General features: G+C 47.7%; 1 protein-coding gene across 1 annotated transcript in view; it reads left to right on the top strand.

Moving 5' to 3' along the window:
• LOC148131039 (carboxypeptidase inhibitor SmCI-like) overlaps positions 1-15,840 on the top strand; it is a 33,594-nt gene extending 17,754 nt beyond the window's left edge. Inside the window, exons 3-5 of the mRNA XM_087959022.1 lie at positions 13,255-13,431; positions 14,280-14,581; positions 15,742-15,840. Coding sequence (XP_087815148.1) covers positions 13,255-13,431; positions 14,280-14,581; positions 15,742-15,840 — 578 coding nt within the window. The remainder of the gene's footprint in view (positions 1-13,254; positions 13,432-14,279; positions 14,582-15,741) is intronic.
• The last annotated feature ends 2,022 nt before the right edge of the window (positions 15,841-17,862 follow it).

The following is a 17,862-nucleotide window of genomic DNA, read 5'->3' as shown; positions in this document are numbered from 1 at the left end:
TTATCAAACCTGTATTGCCAGAAGAGACCCCAGTGAGCTGAGGTACATGCTGGCAGCAGAGGTGGAAATTGATATGACCCGAAATGGATGCCGGGGGGCTTGGTTGGAGCAAGTCCTTCCCCACCAGACTTCGAGAAGCCTTAAAACCTCAAAAGGGAGGGTTGGCGGCAAAACCCAAGACCACTGCATGTTTCCGATGTGGGAAGAAAGTTCACCGGGCTGCAGATTGCCATATCAAACTAGAGCCAAAGGGGATGCCAGGAAGAGGAAGAAAACCTGAAAAAACTCCAGCAAAGCCTCACAAAACGACGCTTAAAGCGGAGGAGGTTGTAGAGATCGTCCCTCCGAAAGGAGAGGAGCTGGGAACTCCAACCTCTTCTGAAGAGAGTGAATCCGAATCGGAAGACGACTCACTGGTAAATCCAAACAAAGGCCCTATGACCATTTCAGTGAGATTAAGGGTACCCACATTGGGAGCCAAAGGGGAAATGTTGGCCTTGTTAGACTCTGGGTGCACGAGGTGTGTAATCAGCTCGGAAGTAGTAGAGAAAATGGGCTAAAGGCTAAAGACTTTAAAAATGCCCATAACCTTTTGCCAACTGGATGGATCAGTAGCTGGAGGTGGCCCTGCACATTTCATAACAGAACCAGTAGAAATGATGATGGGGAATCATAGAGTGTGTTTTATTGTGGCTCCTGGGATGGAGCACCCCCTAATACTGGGTTTGCCAGTACTGGCTCTGGAAATGGAAATCCCACATCAACTGGAGGATGGGATCATTGTGCATACGTACAGACCAACCCCCAGAAGGGGAGGGGCAATCTCAACCAAAACCCAAGAATCCCACAGAGCTGGCCTCCACTGGCACTGAGAATCTGAGGGGGTAGGAGAAAATTCCAGAGGAATATTGGGACTTAAAGGAGGTATTCAGTGAGAAGGCCTCAGATGAGCTCCCCCCTCCCATTGCTCAACAGATTGCAGTATTGAAATTTTGCCAGGAGTGAAACTCCCAAAACAGAAACTGTACTCGATGACACCGCGGGAGTTAGAAGAGCTGCGGTCATTTATTGATAAAAATTTGGAACGTGGTTTCATCCAATCTGCTAGGCCCTGAGTAGCGGCCCCAGTATTATTCCGTGAGAAGAAAGATGGCTCTCTTCGTTTGTGTGTTGACTATAGAAACCTCAACGCCAATGCAAACCTCAACGTGTACCCCCTCCCCTTGATGAAGGATATGCCCACTTAGACAAAGGGAAAATTTTTACAAAACTCGACCTGAGAGAAGCTTACTACCGAGTTTGAATTAAGGAAGGGGATGAATGGAAAACTGCTTTTAACTCTACTTAAATGAACAGTGCAAAGAAATAGAACAATAGAATAGGGAGACCAGAGATCTCTTCAAGAAAATTGGAGATATCAAGGGAATATCTTGTGCAAAGATGGACATGATAAAGGACCCAAATGGCAGGGACCTAACAGAGGCAGAAGAGATTAAGAAGTGGCAAAATTACACAGAAGAACTATACAAGAATGAGCTTAACGTTACTGAAAACCATGATGGGGTAATCACTGACCTCAAGCCAGACTTCCTAGAATCTGAAGTCAAGTGGGCCTTAGGAAATTTGAGCAACAACAAAGCTAGTGGAGGTGACAGTATCCCAGCTGAGCTATTCAAAACCTTAAAAGAAGATGCAGTAAAAGTGCTACTCTCAATTTGCCAGCAAATTAGAATAACTCAACAGTGGCCACAGGAATGGAAAAGGTCAGTTTACATTCCAATTCCAAAGTAAGGCAATGCCAAAGAATGTTCAAACTACCACACCATTGCATTCATTTCCCATGTTAGTAAAGTTATACTCAAAATCCTACAAGCTAGGCTCCAGCAGTACATGGATCAAGAACTACCAGAAGTACATGCGGGATTTCGAAGAGGCAGAGGAACTAGAGATTAAATTGCTAATATATGCTGGATCATGGAGAAAGCTGGGGAGTTCCAGAAAAACATCTACTTCTACTTCATTGACTATGATAAAGCCTTTGATTGTGTGGATCACAACAAATTGTGGCAACTCCTTAAGGAGATGGGAGTACCAGACCATCTTATTTGTCTTTTGAGAAGCCTATATGCAGGTCAAGAAGTAACAGTGAAAACTGGACACAGAACCACTGGTTGGTTCAAAATTGGGGAAAGAGTCTGGCAAAGCTATACTGTTGCCCTGCCTATTTAAGTTATATGCAGCGCACATCATGAGAAAGACAGGGCTAGATGAATCAAAAGTTGGAATTAAGATTGCCGGGAGAAATATCAACAACCTCAGATATGCAGAAAGCGAAGAGCAACTAAAGAGCCCCTTGATGCAGGTAAAGAAGGAGAGTGCAAAAGTTGGCCTTGAAACTCAACATTAAGAAAACCAAGATCATGCTATCTGGCCCTCTCAATTCCTGGCAAATGGATGGGGAAGAAAGGGAGGTAGTGACAGATTTTATTTTCCTGGGCTCCAAGATCACCGCAGATGGGGAATGCAGCCAAGAAATTAAAAGACGCTCCTGGGGAGGAAAGCTATGGCAAATCTAGACAGCATACCAAAAAAGAGAGACATCACCCTGCCAACAAAAGAGCATAGAGTCAAGGTTATGGTTTTCCCAGTTGAAAAGTATGGCTGTGAATGTTAGACCATAAGGAAGGCTGAGCAACAAAGAATAGAGGCCTTTGAACTCTGGGGCTGGAGAAGACTCCGGCGAGTCCCTTGGACTACAAGACCATCCAACCGGTCAGTCCTAAAGGAGATCAACCCTGGCTGCTCTTTAGAAGGCCAGTTCCTGAAGATGAAACTCAGACTTTGGCCACCTGATGAGAAGGAAGGACTCGCTGGAGAAGAGCCGAATGCTGGGAACGGTTGAGGGCAGAAGGAGGAGGAGGAGGAGATGGCAGAGAAGGAGGTGGGTGGATGGAGTCCCTGAAGCATTCGGCATGAGCTTAAATGGACTCCAGGAGATGGTAGGGGACAAGAAGGCCTGGAGGAACGTCGTCCATGGGGTCGCGATGGGTCGGACATGACTTCGCAACAACATCACACAGTATACTGAGGTGGGCCATCCTGACCATTGTTATGTTGCAGCACAGCAAGTAACAACCAGGGTGCAGCAAAGCTACATTTCAGGGTCCATTGAGCTTTCTAAGAGAACCTGCCGGGGGCCTCCTCACTGCCAGATGAACAAGGAAGTTTCTCTCCTCATCCAGGACAATCACGGCATGTTCCCTTCGGGCCCCAGTGGATCTCCTCTTTCCTCTGATGTACGTTGCAACCTCATGTACAACGAGGCGAAATTCTTGCTCTGAAATATGCCCATCGATTAGGGTGGTGGATGGTGATCGTGCTCAGCTGGCAATTGGCTAGAACCTGGTATAGGGTCTTCTGCTCAAGCAGGGTGGACTAGAAGACCTCCAGGGTCCCTTCCAACTCTATTATTCTATCTGCTAACACCTGTGTCCAAGTGGAGCTCATGAGAATCCCCCAGTGTTTGGCCCCTGAAGGTATCCCAGACCTTTTGAGCATGAGTGCCATTGACCTCTGTATGCTTGTGGTAGGTGTCATGTCTAAGGACCAGCAATTGTACAAATTCTGTTGTGATTGAGCTCAGTTGCCGTGGTGTGCTCCATAAAATTAGTGGGCTGGGTCTGCTCATAAACAGGGCACTGGGGGATTTTGACGGGAACTCTACAGTTGACCAAACTCAAAACTAAACTCTTCTGTCCTGCCTGGAAGAGGAGAATTCCCCACCAACTGAATCAGAATCAGGATCGTTCGGAGGAGGAGAATGAACCTGAATCTGAAAATGGGCAGCACCAAAGTTTGAGCCCACTGGGGTGGGAGAGGAAAGGGCCCTATCTAGTGACCGGCCAGGCTGCAACTGGGAGTTGTGAAGTGGTCCAGGAGGAAGAGATCCAGAACCCCACTACTCCTCTATGAGATCTCCCACAGGAGATGATGGGATTAGCCATCTTGTTCACAGAGTCTTTTAAAGGACAATGAGTTTGCAAATGTCACTTTCAGATCATTTTTAGACATTTCTCATTAGCTACTTTTAAGTTATTAGAAACCTTCAGAATGACAAATTTGGAACTGCCAGGTGAGTCTCCCTTCAAACTTGAGTGAAGGAACATGTTAATCATAAACTTAACAATGTAAGGAATCCAAAATAAACAGCAAAAAGCTACATAAGGTGACTAAGGGTCCAGGTGAAATTGGAATATTGGTGTGCTTAATAAAATTAGTGGGCTGGATCTGCTCATAAACGGGGCACTGGGGGATCTTGACGGGAACTCTACAGTTGACCAAACTCAAAACTAAACTCTTCTGTCCTGCCTGGAAGAGGAGAATTGCCCACCAACTGAATTCGGGTTCTAGAATTTAGGGGACACTTAAACTCAACCTACAATAAAGATTGCAAAGAAGAGCAACCAGGATGATGAGGGGCCTGGCTAGTCTAGGGAAGAGAAGGACCAGGGGAGACATGAGAGCCATCTTCCAGTATTTGAGGGGCTGCCCCAGAGAGGAGGAGGAAGGGGTCAAGCTATTCTCCAAAGCACCTTTGAAGGCCAGACAAGGAATAAGGGATGGAAAGTGATCAAGAAGAGATTACAAATTATAGATTAACAGAGTTGGAAGGGACCTTGTAGGTCATCTAGTCCAACCTCCCACCCAAGCAGGAGATCCAACACCATTTCTGACAGATGGCAGTCCAATCTCTTCTTGAAAACTTCCAGTGATGAAGCTCCTGCAATTTCTGAAAGCAACTTCTGTTCCATCGGTTGATTGTTCTCCCTGTCAGGAAATTTCCCTTTATTTCCAGGTTGAATCTCTCCTTGATCAGTTTCCATCCATTATTTCTTGTCTGGCCTTCAGGTGTTTTAGAAAATAGCTTGACCCCTTCCTCCTCTCTATGGCAGCCCCTCAAATGCTGGAAGACTGCTCTCCTGTCTCCCCTGGTCCTTCTCTTCCCTAGACTAGCCAGGCCCAGTTCCTGCAACCATTCATCGTATGTTTGAGCCTCCATCCCCTAATCATCCTGGTTGCTCTTCTCTGCACTCTTTCTAAAGTCTCAACATCTTTTTTATAGTGTGGTGACCAAAACTGGATGCAGGACTCTAGGTGTGGCCTTACTAAGGCGTTGTAGAGTGGCATTAGTACTTTCCTTGATCTCGACTGTATCCCTCTGTTAATGCAACTTAAGATTGCACTGGCTTTTTACAAACTTGATCAGAGGAAAACATTTCAAGTCCCTCTCAAATCGCTTCACTCTTTAAAACACATGCAATGAGCCAACACTCTCCTTCTTGTTATGCAAATTGAGTCTTTACCAAATTGAGCCAGAAAGGTAACAGCTTGTAAATTCTCTCGCTGAAGAGGAGGGGGGATCTCTGGCCGCTTCCCTTTGAATCCAAACAGGTTTGTGGCTCAGAAAGAGAAAAATAATTCAGGGAGAGAATTCAGGCAATCTGGTTACTTGTATCTCTGTTTTGGAGACTCAGATTAACAGTCCTGGTTTCAATATACTTTTCAATATACTTCAATATACAATATACAATATACTTCAATATACTTTTGCTTTATCACACAAATTCAAATAGCTTTTACTTTTTGGGAGTCCTTTATCACACGAATTCAAATAGCTTTTACTTTTTGGGAGTCCAGATTCAAATTTCCATCATCCTTTGACTGAGGGATTGCAGGAATTCAGATCTATGTATCATTTTACTATTCTGTCCTTTGATTCAATTGTTGAATATAAAGACAGATAGATAACTCTACAAATTCTTCCATACAAAGTTTCTTTTATTGGATTATATTAGGTATCCTCAAGGTAACTCACAGTTATGTCGAGATGCATCTAATGTCAAATTCTTTGCATAGTTGAAATCATAGTGGAAAATGATAGTAATCTTTCCCTTATTTCATCCCATAGTAGTAGAGACAAAGGAGAAGCACTAGCACGAAGCTACAGTCCAAGCAAGAGTGAAGAAACCTCCCCCAACCCATGAAGGGTCAATTCAGTGACCAGTCAGGATTACAGATGTGGCCACATGATATGAACTACATTTCCCAGGATACCTTAAGTACATTTACCATGATGCATTCCCTTAAGGGGACAGCTCCCAATTACTAACTAACTATACCAATTCCCATATACTGGCTGGGCTGCACACGGCTAGCTCCTATTTAGCTGGTTGTCCACTAAGACTCCAAGATCCCTCTGACAGTTACTGCTATCGAGCCTGGTTTCACCCAGTCTATTATATGTGTCCTTTGGGTTTTTCTTGCCTAAGACTTTACTTTTCTCTACATTGAATTTCATTTTATTAGATAGGGCCCAGGGTTCAAATCTGTCGGATCTTGAGCCTATCTTCTAGGGCGTTAGCTATTCCTGCCAGCTTAGTATCATCTGCAAATTTGGTAAGTTCCCCTTCTATTCCCTCATCTAAGTTGTTTATGAGGATATTGAAGAGTACTGGGCCTAAGACGGAAGCTTGTGACACCCCACTGCTTACTTCCCTCCATGTAGACTTAGACCCATTAAGGACTACTCTTTGCATATGGTTTGTCAGTCAATCTATCCCATTTTTTTCTAGCTTACCAAGAAGTAGGTTGTGGTCTACTTTGTCGAATGCTTTGTTGAAATCTAAGTATATTATGTCCGCATTATTTTGCTGGTCTACTAATTTAGTCGCTATGTTGAAAAATAAAATAAGATTGGTTTGGCATGATCTGTTTTTAACAAACTTGTGCTGACCTAGTTATTCATTCATTCATTCATTCATTATTACTTTACTTGTTTCTAGATGTTGGCAGATGTGTTTTTTATTATCTTTTCCAGTATCTTCCCAAGTATTGATGTTAGGCTGATTGGTCTATAGTTTCCTGGGTCTGTTTTTTTCCCCCTTTTTTAAGATGGGAACCACATCAGCTCTTTTCCAGTCCTCTGGTACTTCTCCAGTGCTCCAGGATTCTTGAAAGATGTGGTGCAGTGGTTCTGAGATGACCTCTGCCAGCTCCTTTAAAACTCTGGGATGTAATCCATCAGGCCCCGGTGATTTGTTTTCATCAAGATCAGACAGTGTTCTCTTACTATTTTTTGCTTATTTTAACTTTTATTTCTAGCCTATCTTTTACAGTTGTTTTTGGTAGGTTGGGCTATAGGTTTTTTTTTTTTTTTGCATGAAGACTGATGCAAAGAATGAGTTAAGCAGCTTTGCTTTCTCTCTGTTGCCTGTTACTTCCTTGATGTCTTCTCTCTTTAGTGGACCGACTGTTTCCTTGATTTTTTTTTCTTGTGATTTATATGTTGGAAGAAACCTTTTTTTTATTATCTTTGACTTTTGTTGCAAGTCTTTGTTTGTTCTTAGCCTTTGCTATCCTGACTTCGTCTTTGCAGATTCTGGCTATGTGCTGATATTCTGCCTTAGTTGTACGTCCTTCTTTCCATTTTTTGTATTTGTCCTTTTTTTCTTTCAATTTCCCAAAGAGATCATTGTGCAGCCATGCTGGTTTCTTCTTGGATTTCTTGTTTTTCTTTCTCAGTGGTATTGTGCTGGTCTGGGCTTCTATGATCATACTTTTTAGAGTTTCCCAAGATTCTTGAGTTGTTTTCCCCTTTAGGATTTTCATCCATGGAATCTTTCCCAAGTTCTCTCTGAGTTTATTGAAATCAGCTCTTTTAAAATCCAAGACTCTGGTGTCATTATGTTCTGTTGCTTGTGTTTGTGTTATGTTGAATTCTAGTATGACATGGTCACTCTCACCCAGGGTTCCTGCAGTTTCAACTCTTCTTCTCTATTCTATTCTCCCTCTATCACTTCAGCCTGGAAATTAGGAGGGATTTCCTGACAGTGAGAACAATCAGTCCATGGAACAGAAGTTTCCTTCAGAAATTATGAGACCTTCATCACTGTAGGATTTCAATAGTAGACTGGGATGCCATTTGTCAGAAATGGTGTAGAATCTCCTGCTTGGGCGGGGAGGGTGAGGGTGAGGGTTGGACTACATGACCTCCAAGATCCCTTGCAACTCTATTCTTCTGTTAAAAGAACGAAGCAAAATATTTCAGCACTGGAGATGTTGAATGTCCCATGCTGAACCATAGAGCCAGATGTTAATTTGAATGGCCTCTGCCTTGGTAGATGGACTGTGTGTGGATGAGGTCATGGAAGGGGAAGAGGTTCCACCAGACAAGATGGGGAATTAGATCTGGGCCTGGAGGTAAACGTGATTTCCTACAAGAATGACATGGAAAAAGAGGCTACACTGGACATCCAAGGTGTCTTCATAAATAAAAGGGATATAGAAACACTAAGTGAAGAGAGGGACCAGATAATTTTCTCTGTTGGAATTCCAAAACGGGCTTGTTAAAGGTTTCGAAAAAAGTTTCTGAGGAAGACGAAAAAATGAAAAGAAATTAATTTCTGCAACATTATTTGACAGGACAAAAGATCAAAATCGTTCAAAGTAAAAACCAGACTAAACACTGGGAAATGCTGAGTTCTAGTCTCTCCCTGGCCCTGAAAGTGCAGGAGATGGGAGTTGTAGTCCTCCCTTTGGGAAGCCACGGAGGCCTCTCCTCTCCTCCGTCCGGCCCCCGACGACATTTCCCCGCCGGACCCCCGGGAGAGGCAACCTTCGGCGCAGGAGCCACCCGGAGGCGCGGGACGGGCGGGGCGAGGCCAGCCAAGCCCTCCGGAGGGGAGGGGAGGGAGGAGTGAGGGGCGCCGCGCTCTTAGCCCCGGAGAGGAGGCGGGGGAGGCTCAGTGCCCAGCCGTCGCCATGAGCTCCGGTCGCAGCCCCCTAATCCTCCTCTTGGCGGTCGCCTCTGCAGTCTGGGATGCTCTGTACGTCGCTTCCCAAATATGTGAGTGGAGCGAGCGAGTGGCAGGGGGGATGGGGGATGGTGCGAGGCGGGAGGGGGGCCGTGGGATGCTCGGACCCCGAAAGTCCCAGAGAACCCCCGTTCCGCACGGCTGTGAGCCCCGCAAAGACGCCCCGTCCCCGTCCTTCAGCTGCTGCCCCGGACACGGGAAGAGCCGCGGTCCTGCGTTGCTTCGGGAAGCCCTGGACGGGCGACGGGCGGGCTTTCTTCGGCTCCCCCGTCGCGGCCTGTCGGGCTCCCGGCTGCCCAAGGACGCCGCCCACCTCGGGGCCATCGCCCTCCGGACGCCGTTCCGAAGGGGGTCGCGGGAAGGGGCGAGCGGAGGGGGGAGGTCCGGAATCGGCTCTCCCCTCCACTCCCGGGCAAACGCTGCCGGAGGGGGTCGCAGGCGCCCACCCGCGGCTTATTTTAAGGCTCGGTTGATTGATTGATGGATTGGTTGATTGATTGATTGATTGATTGATTACATTTCCATGCCGCGCATCTCCCCTACGAGGTGACTCTGGGCAGATTACAGATTATGAAACCAAGTGAAAAATAATTACAGTATAATTCGACTATTCACACAATTAATTTTATTAAGATTATAACGTTAACACCCCTGAACGGAGCAGGGAGTTACGAGGCTTGATACAAATATCGATAGAATTAGAGAAGCTAAGAGTTCGTAGGCTCTGGAAGGTCATCTAGTCCACCCTGTGCGGAGTGCAGGAAGCTCCCTGGCAGATGCCCCCAGCCCTGCTCAAACCCTCCAGGGCGGGAGAGCTCACTGCCTCTGAATGGGGTCCAGGCCAGAGTCAAGCAGCTGTCAGGATGCTCAAAGCTTCCCCTCCCCCCTTGATCTCCCCCTTGCTGCTTCCCAAGGCTAAGTCACCTCCACACGTTCCCTCCTTCCAAGGCCCCCCAACTCCGGGCACCTTTCCCTCCTGGGGGCAAAGTCCTCCCTCGACTTCAGGCCCCTGAGTGACACCTAGGTGTGAACGGAGCAGCCCAAAAGAGGGAAAGGGAATCTGGCTTCTTCCCAGCCAGAGTCTGTGCTTCTCTAGGGGTTTAGAGGGACTTGCAATCCAGAGATTCCCCCTCCCCCGCAATGCTCCTGGGAGCAAATCAGACAGATCTGACCAGTCCCATTGCATTCAGGGGTCCAGAAGAGGCTGAGCTGAGCTGAATTGGAAAACCTCTTTCAGTTTGGAAGTAAACCGTCAGATTAAACATAAAGATTTTGATCAATTTAGAAACCTGGTTCGGTTTGGAGAATCAAATGAATCTCCTTGAAACTGAAGCTCCCAACCAAAATCTAACCTTGTTGTTTTTGTATCCTTATTTCCTGGGTTATTCTTCCCCTGCTGTTTTTAACCACACACACACAAACACACATGTTGTTAACCACACACACACAAACGCACATGCCTGGCTATTTCTCTTTGCATAAACCTCGTCCTCGGAGCCCTCCAAAACAAACTGAGATGGGAGGGTTTGTTTCCCAAAGGGGCCTTGCTCCCTTTTCCTGCCAGGAGAACGGAAGCGAAGGGGATATTCCCCCCCAGCCCTTCTCAGCCCCAAGAAGTAAAAGACCTGGAGACTAAAGTGTGGGATGGACCTCGAGGGAGCTGGGGGAGGTGCAGCCATCAAAGGATCGGGGGGATGGGACAGGAGAGTTTTTGTACTGGAAGACAATTGAGGGGCTGCCACAAAACGGGGGGGGGGGGTGACTTATTTTCAAGGCAGGAGAAGAAACAAAGGGTGGAAACCAATCGAGAGAGAAGCAACTGGCAACTAAGGAGGAATTTCCTGCCAGTGACAACAATTCATCAGGGGAACAGCTGGACTCCAGAAGTTTATTTATTTATTTATTTTTATTTATTTGATTTGCCAATTGTTTACAAGATAATAAGTATAAGTGTATACATAGTTGTGAATACATGAAATGGGTACATATAAGAAAAATAAAAGAATAAGAGAAACAATAGGACAGGGACGGTAGGCACGTTGGTGCGCTTATGCACGCCCCTACAGACCTCTTAGGAAAGGGGTGAGGTCAATAGTAGACAGTCTAAGGTTAAAGTTTTGGGGTTTGGGGAAGAGATTACAGAGTCGGGTAGAGGATTCCAGACACTGACCACTCTGTTGCTGAAGTCGTATTTCCTGCAATCAAGTTTGGTACGGTTTACTTTGAGTTTGTATCTATTGTGTGCTCTTGTGTTGTTATGGTTGAAGCTGAAGTAATCATTGACAGGTAGGACATTGCAATGTATGATTTTATATACCATGCTTAAATCAGACCGAAGACGGCGTAATTCAAGGTTTTCTAGTTCTAGAATTTCAAGTCTGGTGGCATAAGGTATTCTACAACGAGTAGAAGAGTGGAGAACTCTTCTTGTGAAATATTTCTGGACTTTCTCAATTATTTCTCAATAATATCACATACGTAATGAGGGTTCCAGATTGATGAACTGTATTCGAGTATTGGTCTAGCAAATGTTTTGTATGCTCCGGTTAGTAGTGTGATATTACCAGAGAAAAAGCTACGTAGGATTAGGTTAACAACTCTTAATGCCTTTTTGGCTATGTAGTTGCAGTGGGCTCTAGCACTTAGATCATTAGAGGTGAGTATTCCAAGGTCCTTTACAGAGCTTGGGTCATCAACAAGATCTTGACTATTCAGCTTGTATTTTATTTTCTGATTTTTTTGCCAATATGTAAGACAGAGCATTTATTTGTTGAGATTTGAAGTTGCCATTTGTTTGACCATTCAGATACATAGTCAAGATCTTTTTGTAGGGTAGCAGTATTGTCTGTGGTATTGAACAGCTTTACATCATCAGTGAAGAGAACGCAATTGCTCTTAATATGATCACAGAGGTCGTTTATGTAGAGTATGAAGAGAGTTGGTCCTAGAACACTGCCCTGGGGGACACCACTATTGACAGGTACAGAATTTGATAGAACGCTCCCAATTTTGACCATTTGTTGTCTGTTTGACAGGAATGCTTCTATCCAGTTATTCAGTTGTCCAGAGATACCATAGGATTTTATTTTTAGGAGTAGTTTGTCGTGTACCACTGAATCAAAGGCTTTACAGAAGTCTATGTAGATTGCGTCTATTGCTTTGCCCTGGTCGAGTTGTGTAGTCCATATGTTTTTGCAGTGTAAGAGTTGCAGATTACAGGATAGTTTTTTTCTGAAACCAAATTGTTTATTGGAGAGTAGGTTGTTTGTCTCTAAGTGGAGGATGATGGATTGGTTAATAATTGATTCCATGACTTTACAGGTGACGCAGCATAAGGAGATTGGCCTGTAATTTTCAACTAGGCTTGGGTCTCCTTTTTGAAGATGGGGATGACTGTGGCTTGTGACCATAGGTTAGGCAAGGAGCTGGTCCTGAAAGATTTTTCAAAGATTATGCTTAGAGGTTTGGCTATTGCAGTGGATAGCTTTCTTAAGAAGTAGGCACATATTCCATCCGGTCCAATAGATAGAGATGGTTTTAGGTTGCGTAGTGCTTTTTTCAACATTGTCTTCTGTGAAATCGATATGTATTAGATCATTGTTGTTATCTGTGGTACGGGCTAGGAAATACTGGGCATGATCCATTGCTGTTTACAAATACTGAGCCAAAGAATGTGTTAAAGATGTTGGCTTTAATGGTGTCGTCATTGCAGTCTTTACCATCAGGTCCTATCAAGGGAGGGATGGACCTTGAGTCTTTTAGTTTGTTGTTTACAAAATTGTAAAAAGCACGGGTGGAATTGGTGCTTAGAAGGTTTTCCTCTTGTTTAATGTGATAATTGGTGCATTCGGTCTTTATCTGGTGGCATAAATTTTTGTATCGGTTTTTGAAATTGGCAACGTGACCAGATTTGTTTTTCCGCCAGAGTGATCTCTTTTTGGATTGAAGTTTCCTTATTGATATGGGTAATCTGCTTTTTTGTTTTGTTTTGGGAGTTGTTGTTGGAACATATAGTTTGATGACTCATTTTTTATAGTTGTGGGTGTGTCTAGAATGGTATAGGAACTCCTGCCTGAGCAGGGGGTTGGACTAGAAGACCTCCGAGGTCCCTTCCACCCCATGGATTCTATGGGGTGCAGCACCAGCATTGTGGCTGTGACGTTTCCCAGGGCTTCAGGCTCATTGAGTGTCAGTTAAAATATAACCGTGGAATGACGGCAAAGGGAGGGGGGGTCTCCAACCTGGGCAACCTTAAGACAGGTGGACTTCAACACCCACAATTCCCCAGCCTCAGTTAGGGGGCTGCTCTCTCCTCCCCCCCCACCAGTACCTAGAGCTGAGCAGCAAAGTTTTGAGTTTCCCGAATCTGCTCTCTTGCCAGGCAAGACGGACTGCAGCACCTCGCCCAGCTACACCATTCTGTGTCACATGCCTGAAGAACGTTTCTTCTACAACGTGACCTCCAAGAGCTGCCAGTTCTTCATCGACTATGGATGCTCCGGGAGCCTGAACAGCTACCACTCCGCTAAGGAATGCGAGGAAGCTTGCAAAAAGACGGGTGAGCCCGGCTGTTGCGCAGGGGGGAGGAGAGCCTGAGGGCCTGTGATGAAGGGGCAGGGGCCTTGGGGGGCTATGGGGGGCAGGCTGAGGGATGGAAGGGGTCTTCAGGAGGAGGGGGTCTCCTGAGCCCCGGTGGGAAAAGGCCCAACCCAGCTGCATCCTTCTTCTTCTAAGCTCCTTTGGGGGGTTCTGCCCCTGCACGACACAGCCCCCACCCCCGCTTGGTTCCCCTTTGGTGCATCTCAGAGGCCAGTTTGGGGTGGGGGGAGGCTCCCCTCTTTCCTGCACCCCCCCTGTCTCTGATGGGGCTGCATGAGTGGCCCTTCTTCACCCACGCGGCAGTCTGTAGAGACTGGGACTCAAGGCATGGGGGTTGCAGGGGGCTTCACCGGCCATTGGCCTGAACCCAGGGCCCGCCTGGCAAGCAGCGCAAACTCAGAGGCTTCCTTTCAAGAAGGGGGGGCTGAAGGGGGGGGTCCCTGAGATAGGCAGGCAGGTAACGCTTTGGTGGGGGGCGAAGAGTCCGGAATGAAGAGCCAAAACGAGAGATTTGCTGTGTTTGTACCCCTCTAATCCTCACCCTAAAGAGGTTCCTCCCCAATTCTGCTCCATCCATGCTCTGCACAGCAGGAGCTGCTGCCTGCCCCCCCCCCCAATTCTGAGGGGGGGGCTGACTGAAAGAAAGTAAAAAATGCCCAAATCCAATGAAGGGAGGGAAGTGGGAGGGGTTGGGGGAAGGTGGGAGATGTCCTTCCTTCCATCCTCCTTTTTGAAACATCCATATAGCTAATGGTATAGCCCTCCTCTATCCCCCTCCCTCCCTCCCTCCCTCCCTCCCTCCTGCAGACGTCCATATAGCTGTCCACCCGTTGCCAACCTCCATCCCCTCCTGCCACCTGCCTCCTGAACACGGGTCTTGCAAGGACAAAATTCAACGCTGGTTTTACGACCCGAAGACGCAAAGTTGCAGGACGTTCACTTTTACGGGCTGCAAGGCAAACGCCAACAACTTCAAAACACGTGCAGATTGCCAGCGGAAGTGCCACAAGAGAGGTGGGTGTGCATTGCTGGAGGAGGGGGCCCTGAAAGGTGGGAGGCCATGCGGGAAGGAGCAGAATTCCCACCTTGAATGCATGGGAGAGGAAGGGGTAAATGAGAGGTCCCCTCCCTCTGGCAGCCCTGCAGAAGGGGCCCCTCTCTTTGCCCCCCTCCCCGAGATTCTGCTGCGGGATCCGTCCGTCTGGCCAAGAGGAGAAGGAGGACCCAGGATCTCTTGGGAAGGCTGACCATCCTCTGCTCCATCCCCCACTGGCCCTTCAGCCTGCCCCAGGAGAGAGGGTCCACTTCCCCCAGGGAGGGGGGGCTGGGGGACACCCCAAGGGAGGCGCCTAGGCTGGCCGGAGTGTCACGAAGGCCGAGGCTGGAGCAGAGCAGCCCCTCAGAGCGGGGGATGGGGGGTCTCTCTGGTCCTCGGCCTGGCAAGAAGGGGGGTCTCTCCAATGCCTCTGTCCCCCCCTGCAGCCCCCCAAGGAAGACCCTTCCTGAGGCCTCCTTCCCTTTTGCAGGAACTCCCTGAGGGCTCCGTGGACGGAAGCTCGGCCTGCTTTGTGCTGAACGGAGAGAGAGGCCGGTTCCGGAGGAGACCAGGCGCAGAAAGCCTCCAGGCGCCTTCAAGAGGGAGGGGGGGATTCTGGAATAAATCCTTGCCCGAAGGAGACGGTGGTCTCAGGTGCTCTGTGTGTCTCTTTCCCTGGCAAGGGGAAGGGGGCACAGGCTGCCCCCCACTTCACTATTAAACACACAATTTGCCACATCGGCCAGGCAGGTTTATGGCGGCCTCCATGCATCTCTGGGAAGTGAACCGATAAATACATAGATATGCCCACTTGCCGCAGCTCTGGCACACCCCTGCTGGGCACCCCCCTGGCTCCTCTGACCAGCCTTCCAAGTAAAGGACCCCCTGAAAGCAGAACTCCGAGGCAGGGAGGTTCCTCAAAGAACAGGTTTCTTGGAGACATCATATCGGCACAATTGGTGGAAACCGACTCTGAAAATTCCCGCCGGTTTCAGCCTTTCTGCCTTGTGGCAACCATGAAGCAGCAGAAGATGGCGGCTTCAGCCAGGTTCGCTTCAGGGTTGACACCCCTCTTGCCCCCTTGCCAGGCATACAGAGGAGCGTGTGCCAATCCTACCCACCCAAGGAGCCAGCACAGACACAGGGGAAGGGGCTTTCTGGAGTGTCTCCCCCTCTCCCTGCAGAAGCCGCCCACCTATTTTGCCAGGTTAATGCATCCCCTTTCATATCCAGGGCCTGGATCCTCATATTGATAGTGAATCCACCTGTTTTTCTGTCTTCATACCGGAGGTGGTATTCAACCAGTTCACACCGGTTCGAGTGAACCGATAGCGGTGATTTGGCGTGGGTTGCTGAACCGGTGGCAACCCCTGGCTGGCCATGCCTCCTGCCTGGTCGCTCATTTGCCTCGATCGCTCTCCTAGCTTTCCCTACCACGTGGCAGCTGTGGCACAGCTCAGGCAGATGTCCTATGGCTGCGGCACATGTAAACTGCATATACAGCCACTACCCATGTGGTGCACAGGTGCAACAGCCCCGGGACATCCACCCACCTGCCTGCCCTCCCGGAGCATGCTTTCTTCCTGGCAGATGCACCTCTTCTGACCCAGTCTAGCCCGGCCGGCTATCAGATGGTTGGGTGGATGTCCCAGGGCTTCTCGCCCCCCTTTTTGCAAGATGCCTGCAGCTGCTGCATGCTTTTTTCAGTGCGGCTGGAGTCCAGCCACACCGAAAAAAAGCATGCCCTGTGCTATGTGCCAGGCCTGGCAAGTCCGAGCAGCTGGCGCATAGAACAGGGTGGCGCCAGACCGTTGGAGAAGTGGAGCGAAGCTGGAGATCAGTAATTTTCACTGCAAGAAGCCTGCAACTGCCACGTGTTCTCCAACCCCACTGAAAAAAGTACAACATGCGCCGGCCCATTGGAGAAGTGGAGCAGCAGCTACAGGGTTCTCGCACTGAAAAAAAGGGGCAGCTGGAGGTGCCTCTTTTTCAGTCTCCAGCTGCCTCTTTCACGATGCAGGAAGTTCCCCCAACCGGCCGGCTGCTCTCCTCCTCCTCCTCAGCCACACAGAACAAACAGGCAGAGAAGGAGGAGAGCCGGCAGACTTGACAGGCAGTCGCAATCTGCAGCATCAGTCATGTGGCCGAGTGGGTGTGGCCAACTCAACGTCACTCGCAGCAAGGTGGCCACACCACCTTGCCAAGTTGACCACGCCCACTCAGTCACATGACTGAGAGGTCTGCAAGCAGCATCTAAACCAGGGGTATCAAACTCAAAGTCCATAGGCCGTATCCAACCCACAGGGTGCTTAAATCTGGCCGCAGGACCGGCCTAGTAATATCAAAGGACCGGCCCATGGTGCTTCTGCCGTCCGTAAACAGGCTGCAAGGGGCCTCCGTGTGGCCCATTTTTGGCTAGCAGATTGCTGCAGGAAGACTGGATTGGACTGGATTACAATTATGTTGCCTCAAGTAATCTATCTATCCAGTGGTCTGGATAGAAACCAAGCAACATCCTATGTTAACATTGCAGTTTAATGTCAGATTTTACATACTGTAGATCCATTTAATCTACAACCAACCATCTATAATTAACAGCCATTTCTATTTACTATCCTGGAAATTTACCTCTGTTATAGTTATTTATGCTATTGTATTTTTATTCATAGTTGAATAATAAACATACAATAGTATAAATAGCTTTTCTGCCTGGAAAAGAAAATTACTATTAAAACAATGGGGTATAAATTTAGAAATAAAAACTCTAGTGGAGTATGAAGAATAAGTAATAAATGCTTGCCAGTAATACCCAGTAGAAGACATCGGAAAATGGTTTTGGGATGACCGGGTCTTGGCACAGCAGCAACACAGTCAGATAATCAGTAGGAGTCCCTTTATTAGCTCCAACTTTGCCCCCAATGTCCTGGTTACTTTCTGGGCTGGAGAAAAACTCTCCCAGGAACAGCCTTGGGCTGCAGAGAATCAAGTCCAAAACAAGGTCAACAAAAACTGTAACTATAAGTACAATCAAGGCAAAATGATGTAATTAGTCCGGCAGGGCAGAAGCAAGAATTCCAGACTTAAAGGCACGGCAATAACTCAACATGGTTGGGAAGATGCTAGGAACACAGATAAGCAACAACACCACCACAGGATAAAGTCATGTTTGTTCCCAGCAGACGCAGCACTCAGCTTGTATCTCTTTTAAACTGTCATTCCCAGGTGTGGCTAGTAAAGGGAATCAGGGCCCTTTCCTCCCCCGTAAGCCATGCAACCCACGTTGCTCCCTTCTCCGTTCCTCCCTGTATGCCCTAGGATGAAGAGGGGGTGGGCCTGGGTCTTCTTCTGAACTCC

Source organism: Notechis scutatus, chromosome 3 (assembly GCF_049901735.1).
Source record: "Notechis scutatus isolate UNSWTSFEM ecotype Mainland chromosome 3, rNotScu1.2, whole genome shotgun sequence".
NCBI classification, from domain to species: Eukaryota; Metazoa; Chordata; class Lepidosauria; order Squamata; family Elapidae; genus Notechis; species Notechis scutatus.
The sequence above is the reverse complement of the archived record's forward strand: the minus strand, read 5'-3'. Positions and strand labels throughout refer to the sequence as shown.